At 45.9% G+C, this 16,674-nt stretch overlaps 1 protein-coding gene across 1 annotated transcript in view; it reads left to right on the top strand.

Moving 5' to 3' along the window:
- Nucleotides 1-16,674, top strand: part of LOC126278925 (KH domain-containing, RNA-binding, signal transduction-associated protein 1-like) — a 717,512-nt gene that overhangs the window by 524,164 nt on the left and 176,674 nt on the right. Inside the window, exons 4-5 of the mRNA XM_049979201.1 lie at nt 6,462-6,776; nt 6,811-6,915. Of these exons, the coding sequence (XP_049835158.1) occupies nt 6,462-6,776; nt 6,811-6,915 (420 nt within the window). The remainder of the gene's footprint in view (nt 1-6,461; nt 6,777-6,810; nt 6,916-16,674) is intronic.

Raw genomic sequence — 16,674 nt, 5'->3', positions numbered from 1 at the left:
GAGTTCCTCTTTGAACAAAGGCGACTGCATTCGGCACCTGGCCTGTGAAACCCAGTCAGAGTGAACTGCTTGTCGTGGCTCGAATGTCGTCTTCAATACAGCCTGGCCCCAGGTGAGCGTAGGCACTTCTTTAACTCACGTTGCCCGTGGACGAGAATAGGTCCCTGCGGCCTGCAACCTCTACAGTCTCTAGTCTCCTCGGATGCTCTCTGGTGGCCGGATGACCCTGGCCGGCCGCTGTAGCCGAGCGGTTCTAGGGGCTTCAGTCCGGAACCGCGCTGCTGCTACGGTCACAGGTTCGAATCCTGCCTCGGGCACGGACGTGTGTGATGTCCTTAGGTTCGTTAGGTTTAAGTAGTTCTAAGTATGGGGGACTGATGACCTCAGATGTTTAGTCCCATAGTACTTAGAGCCATTGACGATCGTGGCCGTGTAACACACACCTGCAGGAAGACTGGCCCCTATAAGCTATGTAACCGATTCCCTCAGATGAAATGTTGATTGCCGGCTAGGTAGGCGCAAGGCCTAAGAAAAGCAATATTCGGTATTAATCATTTCGCTGCGGTGAGGGTAAATACATATCCTGCTACGCCAATCCCCAGGTGTTGTGGACGCGGTTGTGTGCCCCGTTTGGAATTTTCTACAGTGCTATGGACGTCTGAATGCCTAATTAACTGCCGACCTCTTACTACTGCGGACATGTTACTTCCACATCCAGGTAAATGAAAACCTTTTGACATATACACGTCAAAAAAGGTTGCATCACCCCAGTTCCCAGAACTCCTGAAGATAAACGTTGACTGTGGATACTGTATCACAGACACAGTCCATTTGACTGTTCAGAGATGTCACTAAACCAACCCAAAGATGTAAACAACCATGCATGAACAGTGCCTATTAGAAGGAGGGGGTCTGACAGCTGATCAGTTCCAGTCCTTCCACCAGGACGGAGGTACACGGCTCGTGTTGTCTGTAGTTCAACCATGCCTAGACGTTTAATACAGCGGTTAGACCACATCCACATTGTTACTTGGTGCCAGGAAGGGCTTTCAAAAAGGGAAGTGTCCAGGCGACTTGTTGTTCGGACATGGAGGAGATACAGAGAGACAGGAATTGTCGATTACATGCCTCGCTCAGGCCACCCATGGACTAGTACTGCAGTGGATGATAGCTACCTACGGATTATGGCTCGGAGGAACCCTGACAGCAACGCCCCCGTGTTGAATAATGATTTTCGTGCAGCCACAGGATGTCAAGTTACGACTCAAACTGTGTACAATAGGCTGCATGATGCGTAACTTCACTCCCGACGTCCATGGCAAGGTCCATTTTTGCAACCACGACACCATGCAGTGCGGTACAGATGGGCCCAATAACATCCTGAATGGCATGACGCCGCGCGCGGTAGCCGACGGTCTAGGGCATCTTGGCACGGCCCGCGCGGCTCCCCCCGTCGGAGGTCCGAGTCCTCCCTCGAGCATGGATGTGTGTGTTGTCCTCAGCGTAAGTTAGTTTAAGTTAGATTAAGTAGTGCGTAAGCTTAGTGACCGATGACCTCCGTAGTTTGGAGCCATAAGACCTTACGACAAATTTCCAAATTGGCATCACGTTCTCTTCACCGACGAGTGTCGCATGTGACTTCAACCAGACAGTCGTCGGAGACGTACTTGGAGACAACCCTGTCAGGCTGAACGCCTTAGACACAGTGCCCAGCGATGGTGGAGGTTCCCTGTTGTTTTCTGGTGGCAACATGTGGGCCCGGCGTATGCCTCTGGTGGTCATGAACGCTGCCGTAACGGCGGTACGATACGTGAATGCCATCCTCCGAACGATAGTGTACCCATAACGGCAGCAGACTGGCGAGCCATTCGTCTTCATGGACGACAATTCACGCCCTCATCGTGCACATCATGTGAGTGACTTCCTTCAGGATAATGACATCGCTCGACTAGAGTGGCCAGCATGTTCTCCTGACATGAGCCCTATCGGACATACCTGGGATTGAGAAGGACTGTTTATGGACGACGTGACCCACCAACCACTCTGAGGGATAAACACCGAATCGCCATTGAGGAGTGGGAAGGGTTGTTTGGGGGAGGAGATCAAACAGCGGAGTCATCGGACTCATCGCCTTAGGGAATGATGTGGAAGGAAGTCGGTCGTGCCCTTTCGAAGGAACCATCCCGGTATTTGCCTCGAGCGATTTAGGGAAATCACGGAAAGCCTAAATCCCGATGGAAGCACGCGTGATTGAAGGGCCGTTCTCCGGAATGCGAGTCCAGTGTGCTACCCTCAGCTCCACCTCGCCCGGTGAGGAGTGGGACAATCTGGACCAACAGTGCGCTGATAAACTTGTTGATAGTATGCCACGACGAATACAGGCATGCATCAATGCAAGAGGACGTGCTGCTGGGTATTAGAGGTATCGTTGTGTACAGCAATAGGGACCACCATCTCTGAAGATCTCCCTGTATGGTGGTAGAACATGCAATTTGTGGTTTTCATGAGCAATAAAAAGGGCGAAAATAATGTTTATGTTGATCTCTATTCCAATTTTCTGTATGGGTTGCGGAATTCTCGGAACCGAGTTGATGAAGGACTTTTTTTGATGTGTGAATATCATGCAATTTACGTTGTGCCTGATTACGTGCTATCATTTGCAGACTATCTCGTTTGTACATCTTGTATCGTTCATGAGATATGGCGGTTGTTATGACCACATGATTCACTATCCGCAAGGGAGTGAATGAATGCGTCCACACGACTGTCCTTCGCATATAAAACCGAATAAATCTAGAATGAAATGAGATATTCTTCTGCTCTCAATTTTAAATAAATAAATATATTTTAAATAAAAGTTCTATATCTTATCTATAGTTCATTCACACAAATACACTCCTGCAAATTGAAATAAGAACACCGTGAATTCATTGTCCCAGGAAGGGGAAACATTATTGACACATTCCTGGGGTCAGATACATCACTTGATCACACTGACAGAACCACAGGCACATAGACACAGGCAACAGAGCATGCACAATGTCGGCACTAGTACAGTGTATATCCACCTTTCGCAGCAATGCAGGCTGCTATTCTCCCATGGAGACGATCGTAGAGATGCTCGATGTAGTCCTGTGGAACGGCTTGCCATGCCATTTCCACCTGGCGCCTCAGTTGGACCATCGTTCGTGCTGGACGCGCAGACCGCGTGAGACGACGCTTCATCCAGTCCCAAACATGCTAAATGGGGGACAGATCCGGAGATCTTGCTGGCCAGGGTAGTTGATTTACACCTTCTAGAGCACGTTGGGTGGCACGGTATACATGCGGACGTGCATTGTCCTGTTGGAACAGCAAGTTCCCTTGCCGGTCTAGGAATGGTAGAACGATGGGTTCGATGACGGTTTGGATGTACTGTGCACTATTCAGTGTCCCCTCGACGATCACCAGAGGTGTACGGCCAGTAAAGGAGATCGCTCCCCCACCATGATGCCGGGTGTTGGCCCTATGTGCCTCGGTCGTATGCAGTCCTGATTGTGGCGCTCACCTGCACGGCGCCAAACACGCATACGACCATCATTGGCACCAAGGCAGAAGCGACTCTCATCGCTGAATACGACACGTCTCCATTCGTCCCTCCATTCACGCCTGTCGCGACACCACTGGAGGCGGGCTGCACGATGTTGGAGCGGGAGCGGAAGACGGCCTAACGGTGTGCGGGACCGTAGCCCAGCTTCATGGAGACGGTTGCGAATGGTCCTCGCCGATACCCCAGGAGCAACAGTGTCCCTAATTTGCTGGGAAGTGGCGGTGCGGTCCCCTACGGCACTGCGAGGATCCTACGGTCTTGGCGTGCATCCGTGCGTCGCTGCAGTCCGGTCCCAGGTCGACGGGCACGTGCACCTTCCGCCGACCACTGGCGACATCGATGTACTGTGGAGACCTCACGCCCCACGTGTTGAGCAATTCGGCGGTACGTCCACCCGGCCTCCCGCATGCCCACTATACGCCCTCGCTCAAAGTCCGTCAACTGCACATACTGTTCACGTCCACGCTGTCGCAGCATGCTACCAGTGTTAAAGACTGCGATGGAGCTCCGTATGCCACGGCAAACTGGCTGACACTGAAGGCGGCGGTGCTCAGATGCTGCGCAGCTATCGCCATTCGACGGCCAACACCGCGGTTCCTGGTGTGTCTGCTGTGCCGTGCGAGTTATCATTGCTTGTACAGCCCTCTCGCAGTGTCTGGAGCAAGTATGGTGGGTCTGACACACCGGTGTCAATGTGTTCTTTTTTCCATTTCCAGGAGTGTATATGAGCTAAAATCAACCATATGTAGAGTTTACGCAACTCGCTTTTACCTCTGGAAAATCTTTAAAATTTCTCGAGGTGTTCTACTTAATTTGATGCAGCACAGTATTTATAACTTATAACGAAATGAAATTCATTTATTTGTTAAGCGAAGATATCAGACAGTAAGGCGTAAAAAAATTCTCACCCTATAGTTTCCGAAAAATCGGATATTAAGTACTTCATATCGACCAGAACGCTGTCTTTTAGCACACGTGATGTTTCACTTAATTGATGCAACGCAGTAAGTATGAAGAATAAGGAAAAGTAATTCTGTTATTTATCAAGTGGAGATATCACAGTTTAACGTGTACAAAAAAATTTTTTTTCACTTCATAATTTTAGAAAAAATGGATGATCAGTGTTTCATATGGGCCCAAACGCTAGCACATCCAAACCTCCAGATGTCAGACACTCATATCGGTACCAAACGTTGTACGTCGATAGAGTACACTCAAAACACCGATTTATTTCGCGTTGTGTTCTGTCGTACAGCAGAACGTGCGTAAACGGTAATTAAAAGTATCACCAGAGCTACGGACCAGAGGAAAAGTGTATCTATGAGTGACTGTACTGTTGATCTCGCGTTTGTGAGATGGTAGAGTCTTCAGTCGTCGAACGAAGAAGTGAGAATCCAACTGATGACAATAATTTTTTAACTGCTTACGAGTGAAACTGCAACATGCGAGAACATTTTCCTGACATGTAAAAGGATTTTGCTGAGTTACTAGCAATATTGTTTTGGTAGTCTACTTTCCATTCATTAGTTGGACGTTATGTCCTTGTTATTGAGCCTCTTATGTTATTATTATTTATTGATATTACTATCAATTCCGCGCGTGTGATGCAATAGTTTGTTTTCTGATTTGCTTATATGTTGTGTGAAACTACAAACGTACGCTATAGGTTTACTACTTTCAAAGGAACGGAGCGAAAGCAGACTGCCAAGAGACCTTTGCTATAAACTCCAGACATCCCCTTCACATGTCATAAACACGTCGTACCATACAACACTTTCACACATAATAAAGCAAAAAAATATTTTCTTTATTGAAGTTATTGGTAACAGAATTTCACACTCTACCAACCAAGTTCCCCACGGAAGCAATATGAATCAGTTAATCATATCTATGCTTTTGATGAGCTCCGTAGCTCTAGTGTTACTTTAATTAGCTTTTACGCTCGTTCTGCTCGATGACAACGCATGGTACGAACCAAATCGGAGTTGTGCTTGATACCCTATCGACAATCAACGTTTGATACCAGTCTGGTGTCTGATATCTGGAGATTAGGTCGTCAGCACAGGTGCCAGCATTTGGCGAGAAGTATAGCCTTAATGAAGGCAACCTCAGCCCGTAGCGGTGAAAATGTTAAAAGCTGAAATTCATTGTAGAAATTGTGGTGTCACCGCCAGACACCACACTTGCTAGGTGGTAGTCTTTAAATTAGCCGCGGTCCGGCAGTATACGTCGGACCCACGTGTCGCCACTATCAATGATTGCAGACTGATCGCCGCCACACGGCAGGTCTAGAGAGTCTTCCTAGCACTCGCCCCAGTTGTACAGCCGACTAAGCAAGCGATGGTTCACTGCCTACTTACGTTCTCGTTTGCCGAGACGATAGTTTAGCATAGCCTTCAGCTACGTCATTTGCTACGACCTAGGAGGGCGCCATTATCAGTTACTATTGATATTGTGAATCATGTACCGTCAAGACCGACGTTCATCATTAATGGATTAAAGTTAAGTATTCCACCAGCTACGTCCGTTGTTTCTAAATTCTAATTTCCTTGACCTGTTCCAGACCTCACGCCAGCCTACGTGAGTTAAATCGCGTGCCTTTCGGCCTCCTCTAGTAACACTGTGTTGGCTCTCCTGCCAACCACAAAAGAAGTAAACTTGTCTTTTCCTCTCCATTGTTCATATCTCCTCAATTACTACACACTCAATTCACTTATACTGATTTGTCCATTCAATGCCCTCATACACTGATCTACTTCTTCATCTTTCGCTAGCAATACGGAAAATAACATCTGTTCCCCTGTGGCGTCTCCTTGTCATCAGTAGTGTTGTAAAGCGAAATACATGTGGGAATGTCGGTGCCGTGTTGCAGGACTACAACGACGAGATCAGGCAGGAGCAGATGTGGGAGATGCAGATCCTGAACACGGCGATGCAGCGGCGGCCGCTACTGGCGGCGGCGAGCCCGGCGTCTTCCGAGTCGCCCCCCGGCAGCCTGTCGCCGGGCAGCCCGCCCCCCGCGGCGGCGGCGCAGCCCGGGGGCCGCCACGTCGCCTCCCCGCCGCCCCCGCAACAGCAGCCGGCGCCGCAGCAGCAGCCGCCGCCCCCGCAGCAGCCGCCACCGCAGCAGGTGTCTGCGCAGGCGCCGCTGCTGCACCCCGCGCTGCGCGGCCTCGAGCCTGCAGCCGCCGGCGTCGCGACGGGGGCGGCGGGCGTCGTAGCGGTGGCCGGTGGCGCGCAGGCGGCCGCATCGGCCGCGGCGGCGGCGGCGGCGGCGGTGGTCGCCCAGCAACAGCAGCAGCAGCAGGCCGCCGCCGCCACAGCAGGTAGGCATCCAAAACCTCCCTCACGAGTTGTTATTAAACCGGCAGACTCAAGGACTGCTCCACCACTGTGCAGTGGTGTTCCTACTTAACACCCTTAATTGTTACTCAGGCTTGGAATGTGTGTTCTTAAAGGACAATTATCCAAGGATTTCCACCCAATAATATCCAATGAGACACTTAAAGTAGTAAAGGAGTTTTGCTATTTCGGGAGCTAAATAACTGATGATGCTCGAAGTAGAGAGGATATAAAATGTAGACTGGCAATGGCAAAGAAAGTGTTTCTGAAGAAGAGAAATTTGTTAACTCCGAATATAGATTTAAGTGTCAGAAAGTCGTTTCTGAAAGTATTTGTATGGAGTGTAGCCATGTACGGAAGTGAAACATGGACAATAAATAGTTTGGACAAGAAGAGAATAGAAGCTTTCGAAATGTGGTGCTACATAAGAATGTTGAAGATTAGGTGGGTAGATCACGTAACTAATGAGGAGATATTGAGTAGGATTTAGGAAAAGAGAAGTTTGTGGCATAACTTGACCAGAAGGAGGGATCGGTTGGTAGGACATGTCCTGAGGCACCAAGGGGTCACAAATTTAGCATTGGAGGGCAGCGTGGAGGGTAAAAATAATTAGAGGGAGACCAAGAGATGAATACACTAAGCACATTCAGATGGATGTAGGTTGCAGTAGGTACTGCGAAATGAAGGAGCTTGCACTGGATAGATTAGCATGCAGAGCTGCATCTAACCAGTCTCAGGACTGAAGACCACAATAACAACAACAACAACAACAACAACACAATATCCAAACAGCAGACTCTGTACACAATTTATGAAATTGCCAATACTAAACTCTTTTAAGTAACAACAAATTCATATAACTTACAGAAAACTAACAAATGGTAAAGAGAATGAGCTTTGAAATCAATAACGGTTGCTTACCACCGTAAAATCAAAGAACCTTTTACAATAGTGCTTTCAGAGTTTACCCAAGAGACAAAATCCAATAATAAGTTAACTTGGCAATGCGACTCAAGATCATTTACCAAAACCTTTAAGAATGATAATGACACTTGGCACCATAAATCGGAAAACATTAAGAGCAGTAATAAACTAAAATAATAATAATAATAATAATAGCAAAAAATGGTTCAAATGGTTCTGAGCACTATGGGACTTAACATCTGAGGTCATCAGTCCCCTGGAACTTAGAACTACTTAAACCTAACTAACCTAAGGACATCACACACATCCATGCCCGAGGCAGGATTCGGGCCTGCGACTGTAGGGGTCGCGCGGTTCCCGACTGAGGCGCGTAGAACCACTTGGCCAACCCGGCCGGCAATAATAGCAACTTGGCACCATAAAATAAGAGAAATTTCTCCTGTAAAAACAAATTACAACGGTTCTTCAAAAGATTTTACTCCACAAACCTAGATCCAACAATAAGTTAACTTGGCATTACAATTGAAAATCATTTATATAAAAAACTTTGAGAAAGATAATGGCACTTGGCACCATAAAATCAAAGAATCGCAACACACAACCAATAAATATAATAACAAAATAATAATTTGATACAAGCAAAGAGCAAGGGCAACTGCCAATGCAATCACAGACGAGCGAGCTCTCAACACTTCGGAGCCACCCCACTAGAAACGGTCCCCGAAATAAACTGCTGAGAGCTCCCCGACGTGCCTCCCACAAGTGCCCATCACTTACTCACCTTGGTTATATTCTATAACACACGACAGATAATATCAACACAAGATAAAATTCTAAAATCAAATAACAATTTAACATCCCGACAGCACATGATAACCACGGTGCCGTTAACGTTGGCGCTGCCGGAAGCCAATACACAAAAATCTAAATAAACATTTCTCGCTTCTTAAAAGAAAGCAGTAAAAGCAAAGCGCACATGAATAGTCAAACCACAATCTTAGAAGTGCTTTAAAGGCCCCAAACGCGACTATTCCACCAAGTTAAAAATAACACAGTGGGGTAACATACAGAACATACCACTAAATACTGTTACACAAACCAAATTGACGAGATCGTGTTGTTCAGGTCCCAGAAGACCACATATACAAAGCAGCAGTAGTTCACCATGCATATACTGTCCAAAACCGCCTTTCTTAGGCAGACTTTACCTAACACATACCGAGCAAGGTGGCGCAGTGGTTAGACAATGGACTTGCATTCGGGAGGACGACGGTTCAATCCCGCGTCCGGCCATCCTGGTTTAGGTTTCCCTAAATCGATCCAGGCAAATGCCGGGATGGTTCCTTTGAAAGGGCACGACCGACTTCCTTCCCCATCCTTCCATAATTCAATGAGAACTATGACCGCACTGTCTGGTCTCCTTCCCCAAACAACCCAACCACAAGCTAACACATCAAATGCCAAATATACCATACATAAACGCAACTCCGGGTGGGTAACATGAACCACCTACGTGAATTCCTTAAAATAGGAACAAACAGGCACCACCAAAGGTAACGCTCAGCAGACCGGCTGGGCAACGACCCACTCAACGGGATAACCAAAAGATACTCCAGCTGAGCAGATAAATTAGTACCAACATATATCGTAACGTGCCAGACACACACAACAAAAGCTTCCAACAACGCCATCCCACATCAGAATGAAGTTCAGATACCGCTGCTGGAGCTTCCAGCGGAAAATCTGACGAGCCAACCGAGCCCAAACCCTAACCTGGCAGACGACTCCAAAATTCAGCAACTAGTTGTCTCTGGGCCAGAGTATCACAGGACCCCACCGGACCTCCACATCAGACAGGTAGGCAGAACGCCGACTCCAATTAATCACCACCGCATGGAGAGCACAGCGGCGAGTCGCCTCCGCCTCAGACCACTCTGCTCATATTGCGAGGCACAACAACCATAGCGCTAGTCACCAGCAGGTCAGGCAGAGCGAACTTCACGTTCCGTGCAATACCCGGAAACCGACTACCCTCTCGCTTTCCGCAGGCCACCGCAAACACACACCAGCGACGTAATAGAAAACCACCACCGGAGCGCCACCCGCACCAGAACAGCGAACTGTAATTGATTATAGCACGCGCTCTAAACAAGATCACAGGATAGCGGCTCGCGCCGTATCAAGGATGTCAGTAAACAACGGTTACCACAACTTGACGCTCTTCCTGGACCTTGAGGTAGAGTAAACTGTTCTTAAATATTTCATTCATAGTGTCTCTATTTCTAATACACTGATCGGCGCGGATAATAGCGGCAGTGCGTCGTGGCATGCAAGCAGTGAGGCGTCGGTAGGTCCCTGGAGTTAGATGGCACCACATCTGCACACAGAAGTCACCTAATTTTCGTAAATTCCGGGAAGGGCGATGAGTTCTGATGTCACATACATGATGTGTTCAGTCGGATTCAGATCTGGCAAGTTGGGAAGAGGGAGGGGCAGCACATCAATTGGAGCTCGCCACTGTGCTACTCGAACCTCTCCATCACACTCCTAGCCTTGTGACATGGCGCAGTCTCTTGGTGAGAAAGCCACAGCCTTCGGAAAACATGACAGTGATGAAGAGGGCGTACGTGCTCTGCAACCGTGTACGATATATCTTGGTCGTCATGGTGCCTTGCATGAGCTCCACTGGACTCATGGATGCTCTAGTTAGTGTTCTCCAGAGCTTAAGGGAATCACGGCCAGCTGGTATCCTCCCATGGTGGTCAAGGAGCTCTTCCCTTGGAAGATGAGAGACTCGAGCCCTCCCATAGGTAAGGTGAAGAAGGTATAGGGATTAATCAGACCATGTAACGATGGTCGTAATTGCAGATATCTTGGTGTTAACACTGGCACCCCTCATCCCCCCCCCCCCCTTAACCATGAAGGACCGTTGGTGTGGAGGCTTGCGTGCCTCACCGATACAGATAGCCGTACTGTAGTTGCAACCACAACGGAGGGGTATCTGTTAAAGAGGCCAGACAAACGTGTGGTTCCTGAAGAGGGGCAGCAGCCTTTTCAGTACTTGCAGGGGCAACACTCAGGATGACAGACTGATCTAGCCTTGCAACACTAACCAAAACGTCCTTGCTGTGCTGGTACTGTGAACGGCTGAAAGCAAGGGGGAACTACAGCCATAATTTTTCCTGAGGGCCTGCAGCTTTACTGTATGGTTAAATGATGATGGCGTCCTCTTGGATAAAAATAGTTTTTCCCGAGGGCATGTAGCTTTACTGTATGGTTAAATGATGATGGCGTCCTCTTGGGTAAAATTCGCCAGAGGTAAAATAGTCCCCGATTCGGATCTCCGGGTGGCGACTACTCAAGAGGATGTCGTTATCAGGCATCAAGCGATCACAAATCTAGTATTGGAGGGCAGCGTGTAGGGTAAAAATCGTAGAGGGAGACCAAGAGATGAATACACTAAGCAGATTAAGATGGATGTAGGTTGCAGTAGGTACTGGGTGATGAAGAAGCTTGCACAGTATAGGATAGCATGGAGAGCTGCATCAAACCAGTCTCTGGAATGAAGACCACAACAACAACAATACTGGCACATGCCTGGGTCGTCGGCCTCGGAGGTCCATAGTAAGGAGTGTTCGGTGCACTGTCTGTTCAGAAACATTCGTATTCTGCGAAGCATTAAAGTCTAATTTACTTTCGCTACGGTTCACCGCCTATCCTGTTTTACCAGTATCTCCAGCCTACGACGTCTGACATTTGGAATGAGAGGAGACCGTCGAACCCCACAACGTATCGACGTGGTTTCACCTCAGTTTCGTCTAGTGCTGAAGACTCTCAACACATTACTCCACGAACACTCGATATGCAGTGCAGTTTCTAAAATGCTCGTGCCCAGCCTCTGGGCCATCACATTCTGTCCTTGATGAAACTAAGATAGTCGGGTCGGGTTTATGCAGATATTAGGCCGATAGTCACAATTTCCTGGCTGAATAGAGTGTGTTTGATTCGAGGGACGATCCAAAAGTAAGTTCTGTCGTTTTCGAAAGAGAATGTGGTACACTAGCAGATGCAAACACCCATAGTTGTCTCATTACCTAAAGAAGAAAGGAAGGAGGGAAGGAAGGAAGACTTACTTCAGCGTCCCATTAATACTGAGGTCTTTACTGACGAGGGACAAGCTCAGATGGTGTCAAGGATTGCGAAGGTAATCGGCCGTGGCTTTTCAAAGGAACCATCTTGGTATTGGCCTGGAGTGATTTACGGAAATGACGGGAAACGTAAATCTGGTTGACCCGGCGCAGGTTATACTGTCGTCACCCGCATGCGAATCCAGCGTGCAAACCACTGCGTCACCTCGCTCGGTGACAGAAAGAAGGAACGGGCTGATAAAAAACGAGTTAAGGTATCAGGAAATCGTTTGTTTGGTAATGGAAAGGAGTGTGAGTGTGTGGAGTAACAATTCGAGATAAAGGTTCAAACTCTGTGAGCAGGTAGAAATGGACGTCTGCTGCAGTATTTATGAAGAACCGAAAACGCCTGCCGTGAGTAGTCAAGTATGGAGAGCTGCATTAAACCGCTGACTATACCAACACCATCACGACCACCGCACATTTATTGCACACCTCAGTCAGCTTAAGCCTCGCTCAGCTAGATCATTTAAGACTTTCAGTTTAATTACTAGGTAAAGAGTGCAGACGTATCTTCGTTTTAAGGCCACTGCATTTACGGTTTGTGTTAATGAACATGTCACTCGAATACAACCTACCACAAATACTCTCTTTTTTATTAGAAATAGGTTCTTGAAGACCCTTATCAAAAATTTTCTTTTTAATTTGCATAGTGTTTGAATTCTTTCAGAATTTTTCTCTAATGGTTCTGCCTCACAAATCAACGCATTGTTGTTTTGATCTACAAAAACTAATTAGGATAAAAGTTAACTAAGGTGGTTGAACTGAAATAAAAGCACATTAAGGAAATATCACTTATTATCAGGTCACGTGAGAGATATCACGATCCACAAGCCAAATTTTATATATGTTAGAATGAAGAAGGTATAAAGTTTCGGAAGAAAACTGAAATACAAATGCAGAACTGTGGCTTCATAGGAGGCACGCAATAGACGCTCAAAGTCTTAAGGACAATACTAATCACACAAAATGCATTTTCTTATGGTTGTGGCAAATGAATCTCATCATGAAACAAAAACATTCTCAAGTAAGAAATAGTTTTAGCCGTTCACTTTGCATGAGGAATAATCACTGCAGAACGGTAAGATACGCAACGAATTGTACTTTCACAAAGGGAATCACAATTGAAAAATAATTGCAATCTAATCGTGAATAAGCTATTGTTAACTCAGATTATCTCGAACAACATGCAAGATTGTAGACACATTGTCTTGATCCAAGTGTTGCAAGGCGATTCTCTTCGGGAATCATTAACTTCTGTTCGAAATAAACCTTTCAGATTATTTTTCAAGAATGGTATATTGGGCCTGTGTTTCCACAGCTCTTCTTTCGCTGAAAATCATTAACAAGAATGTTATAATACGATCGCAGGGTAAATAAATGAGGTCTTTTTACAATAACTTCTTCGTGTTTGGCTGTAAATAATGGCTCAGACCAGTCTCCCTCTTCTACTTGCCGTAGCGCGTCTGATTATTGATGAATCCATCCATTTCAGGAAATTGAGGAAAAAACTTGCGATATTAGGTAGTACATGAATTTATCACGTCTAAATATATCTTTGCGAAATTGCCGTTTGGTACAATGACCTACAAGTCATAGGTCCATACAGCACATAGGTCCTCTGCTACGTATACGTGTGTGTGTGTGTGTGTGTCTGTGTGTGTGTGTGTGTGTGTGTGAGGTGTGCAGGAGCTTGTGCGCGTCCACACTTCAGAGGCAAGTATCTAACGTTGTTTTACGTAAATGATTATGTTTGAAATGGCACCATCTATACAAATGGTTTTAATATTAAGCTGATTAAATACAGTGTTATTTATATGAACACTGTTTTAAATAGATATCTTTGAATTTCAGTGATGCATGTCACTGTTGGCATCTATTCATGGAGCGTTTACTTAATTTTTTACTGCATATCTTCAAACTTGGCACCATTTTCACATAATATACTTCGTATTTTTTTTCTCTGCTTTGATTGTCTGGGAAACGGGAGAGAGTTAGCAAGGGGGACAGTAAGTACAAGCGGGCTGGATACGCCATCTTGGGTTTTTTATTTATGTATAAATTTATTTACTGATACCAGACAATTTCTGTAGCTTCGCAGATACATTCTGACTGGGTATCTCACTTTACTACTATGCTCTGACTGGAAGAGAAAGAATGGTAGAGGGGGCGGAAGGGGTGTAAAAGGGGCACAGGCTGATGATGTCATTGATCATGATGATAACATCACTGATAAGGTCAATCACGATAAGGAGGGCCACGTTTAAGACGTTATGGGGGGGGGGGGGGGCTTGGGGGCAGGAGAGATCCCGCAGACATTCTAAAGTCAACGTGTTCTTGAATTCCCATAGATATACTACTACTCTTGTTTTAAAATCAAAAGATCTCGGAGATGACTAAGTTGGGTTGTTTGGGGGAAGAGACCAAACAGCGAGGTTATCGGTCTCATCGGATTAGGAAAGGATGGGGTAGGAAGTCGGCCGTGCCCTTTCAAAGGAACCATCGCAGCATTTGTCTGGAGTGATTTAGGGAAATCACGGAAAACCTAAATCAGGATGGCCGGACGCGGGATTGAACCGCCATCCTCCCGAATGCGAGTCCAGTGTGCTACCACTGCGAGATGACTAAGATTATAGTGCCATCGCATCTATAATCCTACTGGAGACCATGTCTAAATATGTTACTCCTATATGAGAACTGGCTCACATAGTCTGTTAAACGGTCAACTGTTAGAAGCATTCTAAAACTAGCAGATGATCATCGACTAGCGACGACGGCTGGCTGACACCACAGGCAGAGGGATAGATACAAGCACTGATGTCTGATATGTAATATTAATTCATACACTGATGTCCTGCCTCCATAACGTTAGCGATACTTGCAGGGCAACTTCCTACGCAGAGACCAACAGTTATAGAGTATCCATTTGCATTTAGCTAGGGTTCATTAAAAGAAGTGTTCGGTTACCAAGTATAGTAGACGAACGAAATTTCTGAAACTGTAAAGGGAAAATGAAATCAAAATATTTTGAAAACCATCACAAATACATCCTATAAGTGCTGAATCAATTACGCTGACTGTTGTTGATAGGTCGCCAACAATCATAATATCCATTATAGACTGATAACAACCGGATAATTAAGCGCTCTGAGGCAAAAAATTATTCGCCCTTCCGACTGGGAACGCCATCACTGCATGACTGACGCGCTGCCCATTTTTCTCCCAGCGACATGCCTTTGTTATCGCAGCCTGACCCGACGATTTCAATTAGGCGTTAAAGGAAATGGGTCGACGATTTCTCTCTCGCTCCATCACCGCGTTACATATGAATGAGGGGCCGCTCCCCCTAGCACCATATGCAGTGCCCGGAATATTTTTAAATGCGCAGTTATTACGGGAAATATTCAGAGCATTTCTTTTGTCGCCTGTCCGTTCCACTTCCAAATTACTTTCAGTATATCGAACTTGATTTTAGATTATTCCAGTTTTTTTCGTTGTATGTTTAATTTAATCTCCAATTTTGAGATCTTTATCTGTGGAACAATTTCCATTATTTCTTCTTTTAACTTCCATCTGATCTGCAAAATGTCGCAACTAATTAAATACATTATAATGTACACATACATCAATACTACGTAAACCACTGTCGAGTGCATCTCAAAGGGCACGTCCCATTGCTATACAATTTAGTATACATGTACTTCAGTACCCTGCAAGCCACCAAGCCGTCGTGGCATAGGGTGCTGCCAATTGACCACTTTGAAACCTTAATAACATTTGAATTAATATTTGTGCACCTTTTCTTCAGACATAGCTTCGTTATAGATAGCTACACCGCCTGTGACAATTCTGAGGTTATCATTAATATTGGTTCCAAGATCATTAATAAACAACGTGAGCAACTCGGCTCCCTACACATCTGAAGTTACGTCTGCATCTTTCGATGACTCTCCACGCAATATAAAATGCTGTATCCTACATACCTAGAAATCCTGAGTCCACTCACAAAATCCCAATTCGTACCCCAAGCGATCTTCCATTCTATAGTAAACGTAGTTGTGGCAATGAGTCAACTTGTTTTCAGAAGTTAACAATTACCGCAGCTACCTGACAATCTTAATGCATGGCGTCCTGGATGTCATGTGAGAGAAGCCAGAGTTGAGCTTCATATGACCGATGACGCACCTTGAAATTTATGTTAGTTATCAGCAAAACTAGCGTAGACGTGATGCGGTGAGTATATTATCAGTGTACGAAAATATCTGGGACAGTAGGTACAAAAGTTATCTTCTTAACCTATTGTAGCATATTCACGCTCACCACTTACTCGGCGTCTTACAACACCGATGATCCAAAGTTTGTTTACATACTGAACAAAGTCATATGAACTACCAGAACAAAAACTGAAATAAATGATGAGGAATTGTAGTGCTGATTGACTACTTACAACAAAACGCCGAATGTGATTCTACCCACAACATAGAGAACTTTCAGTTAGGAGTGATATATTATAATATTATAAAGCCGCTGATAAACAAGCCCTTCAAAACCCTTGAGAATCCAAACTGTACACATGTAAGAGGATCCTAACCTTAATACTTTGCAATCAGGAACCAACAGTCGCAAAAGACT

Source organism: Schistocerca gregaria, chromosome 6, assembly GCF_023897955.1.
Source record: "Schistocerca gregaria isolate iqSchGreg1 chromosome 6, iqSchGreg1.2, whole genome shotgun sequence".
Classification (NCBI taxonomy): domain Eukaryota; kingdom Metazoa; phylum Arthropoda; class Insecta; order Orthoptera; family Acrididae; genus Schistocerca; species Schistocerca gregaria.
This window is presented reverse-complemented; position numbering and strand designations above follow the sequence as displayed.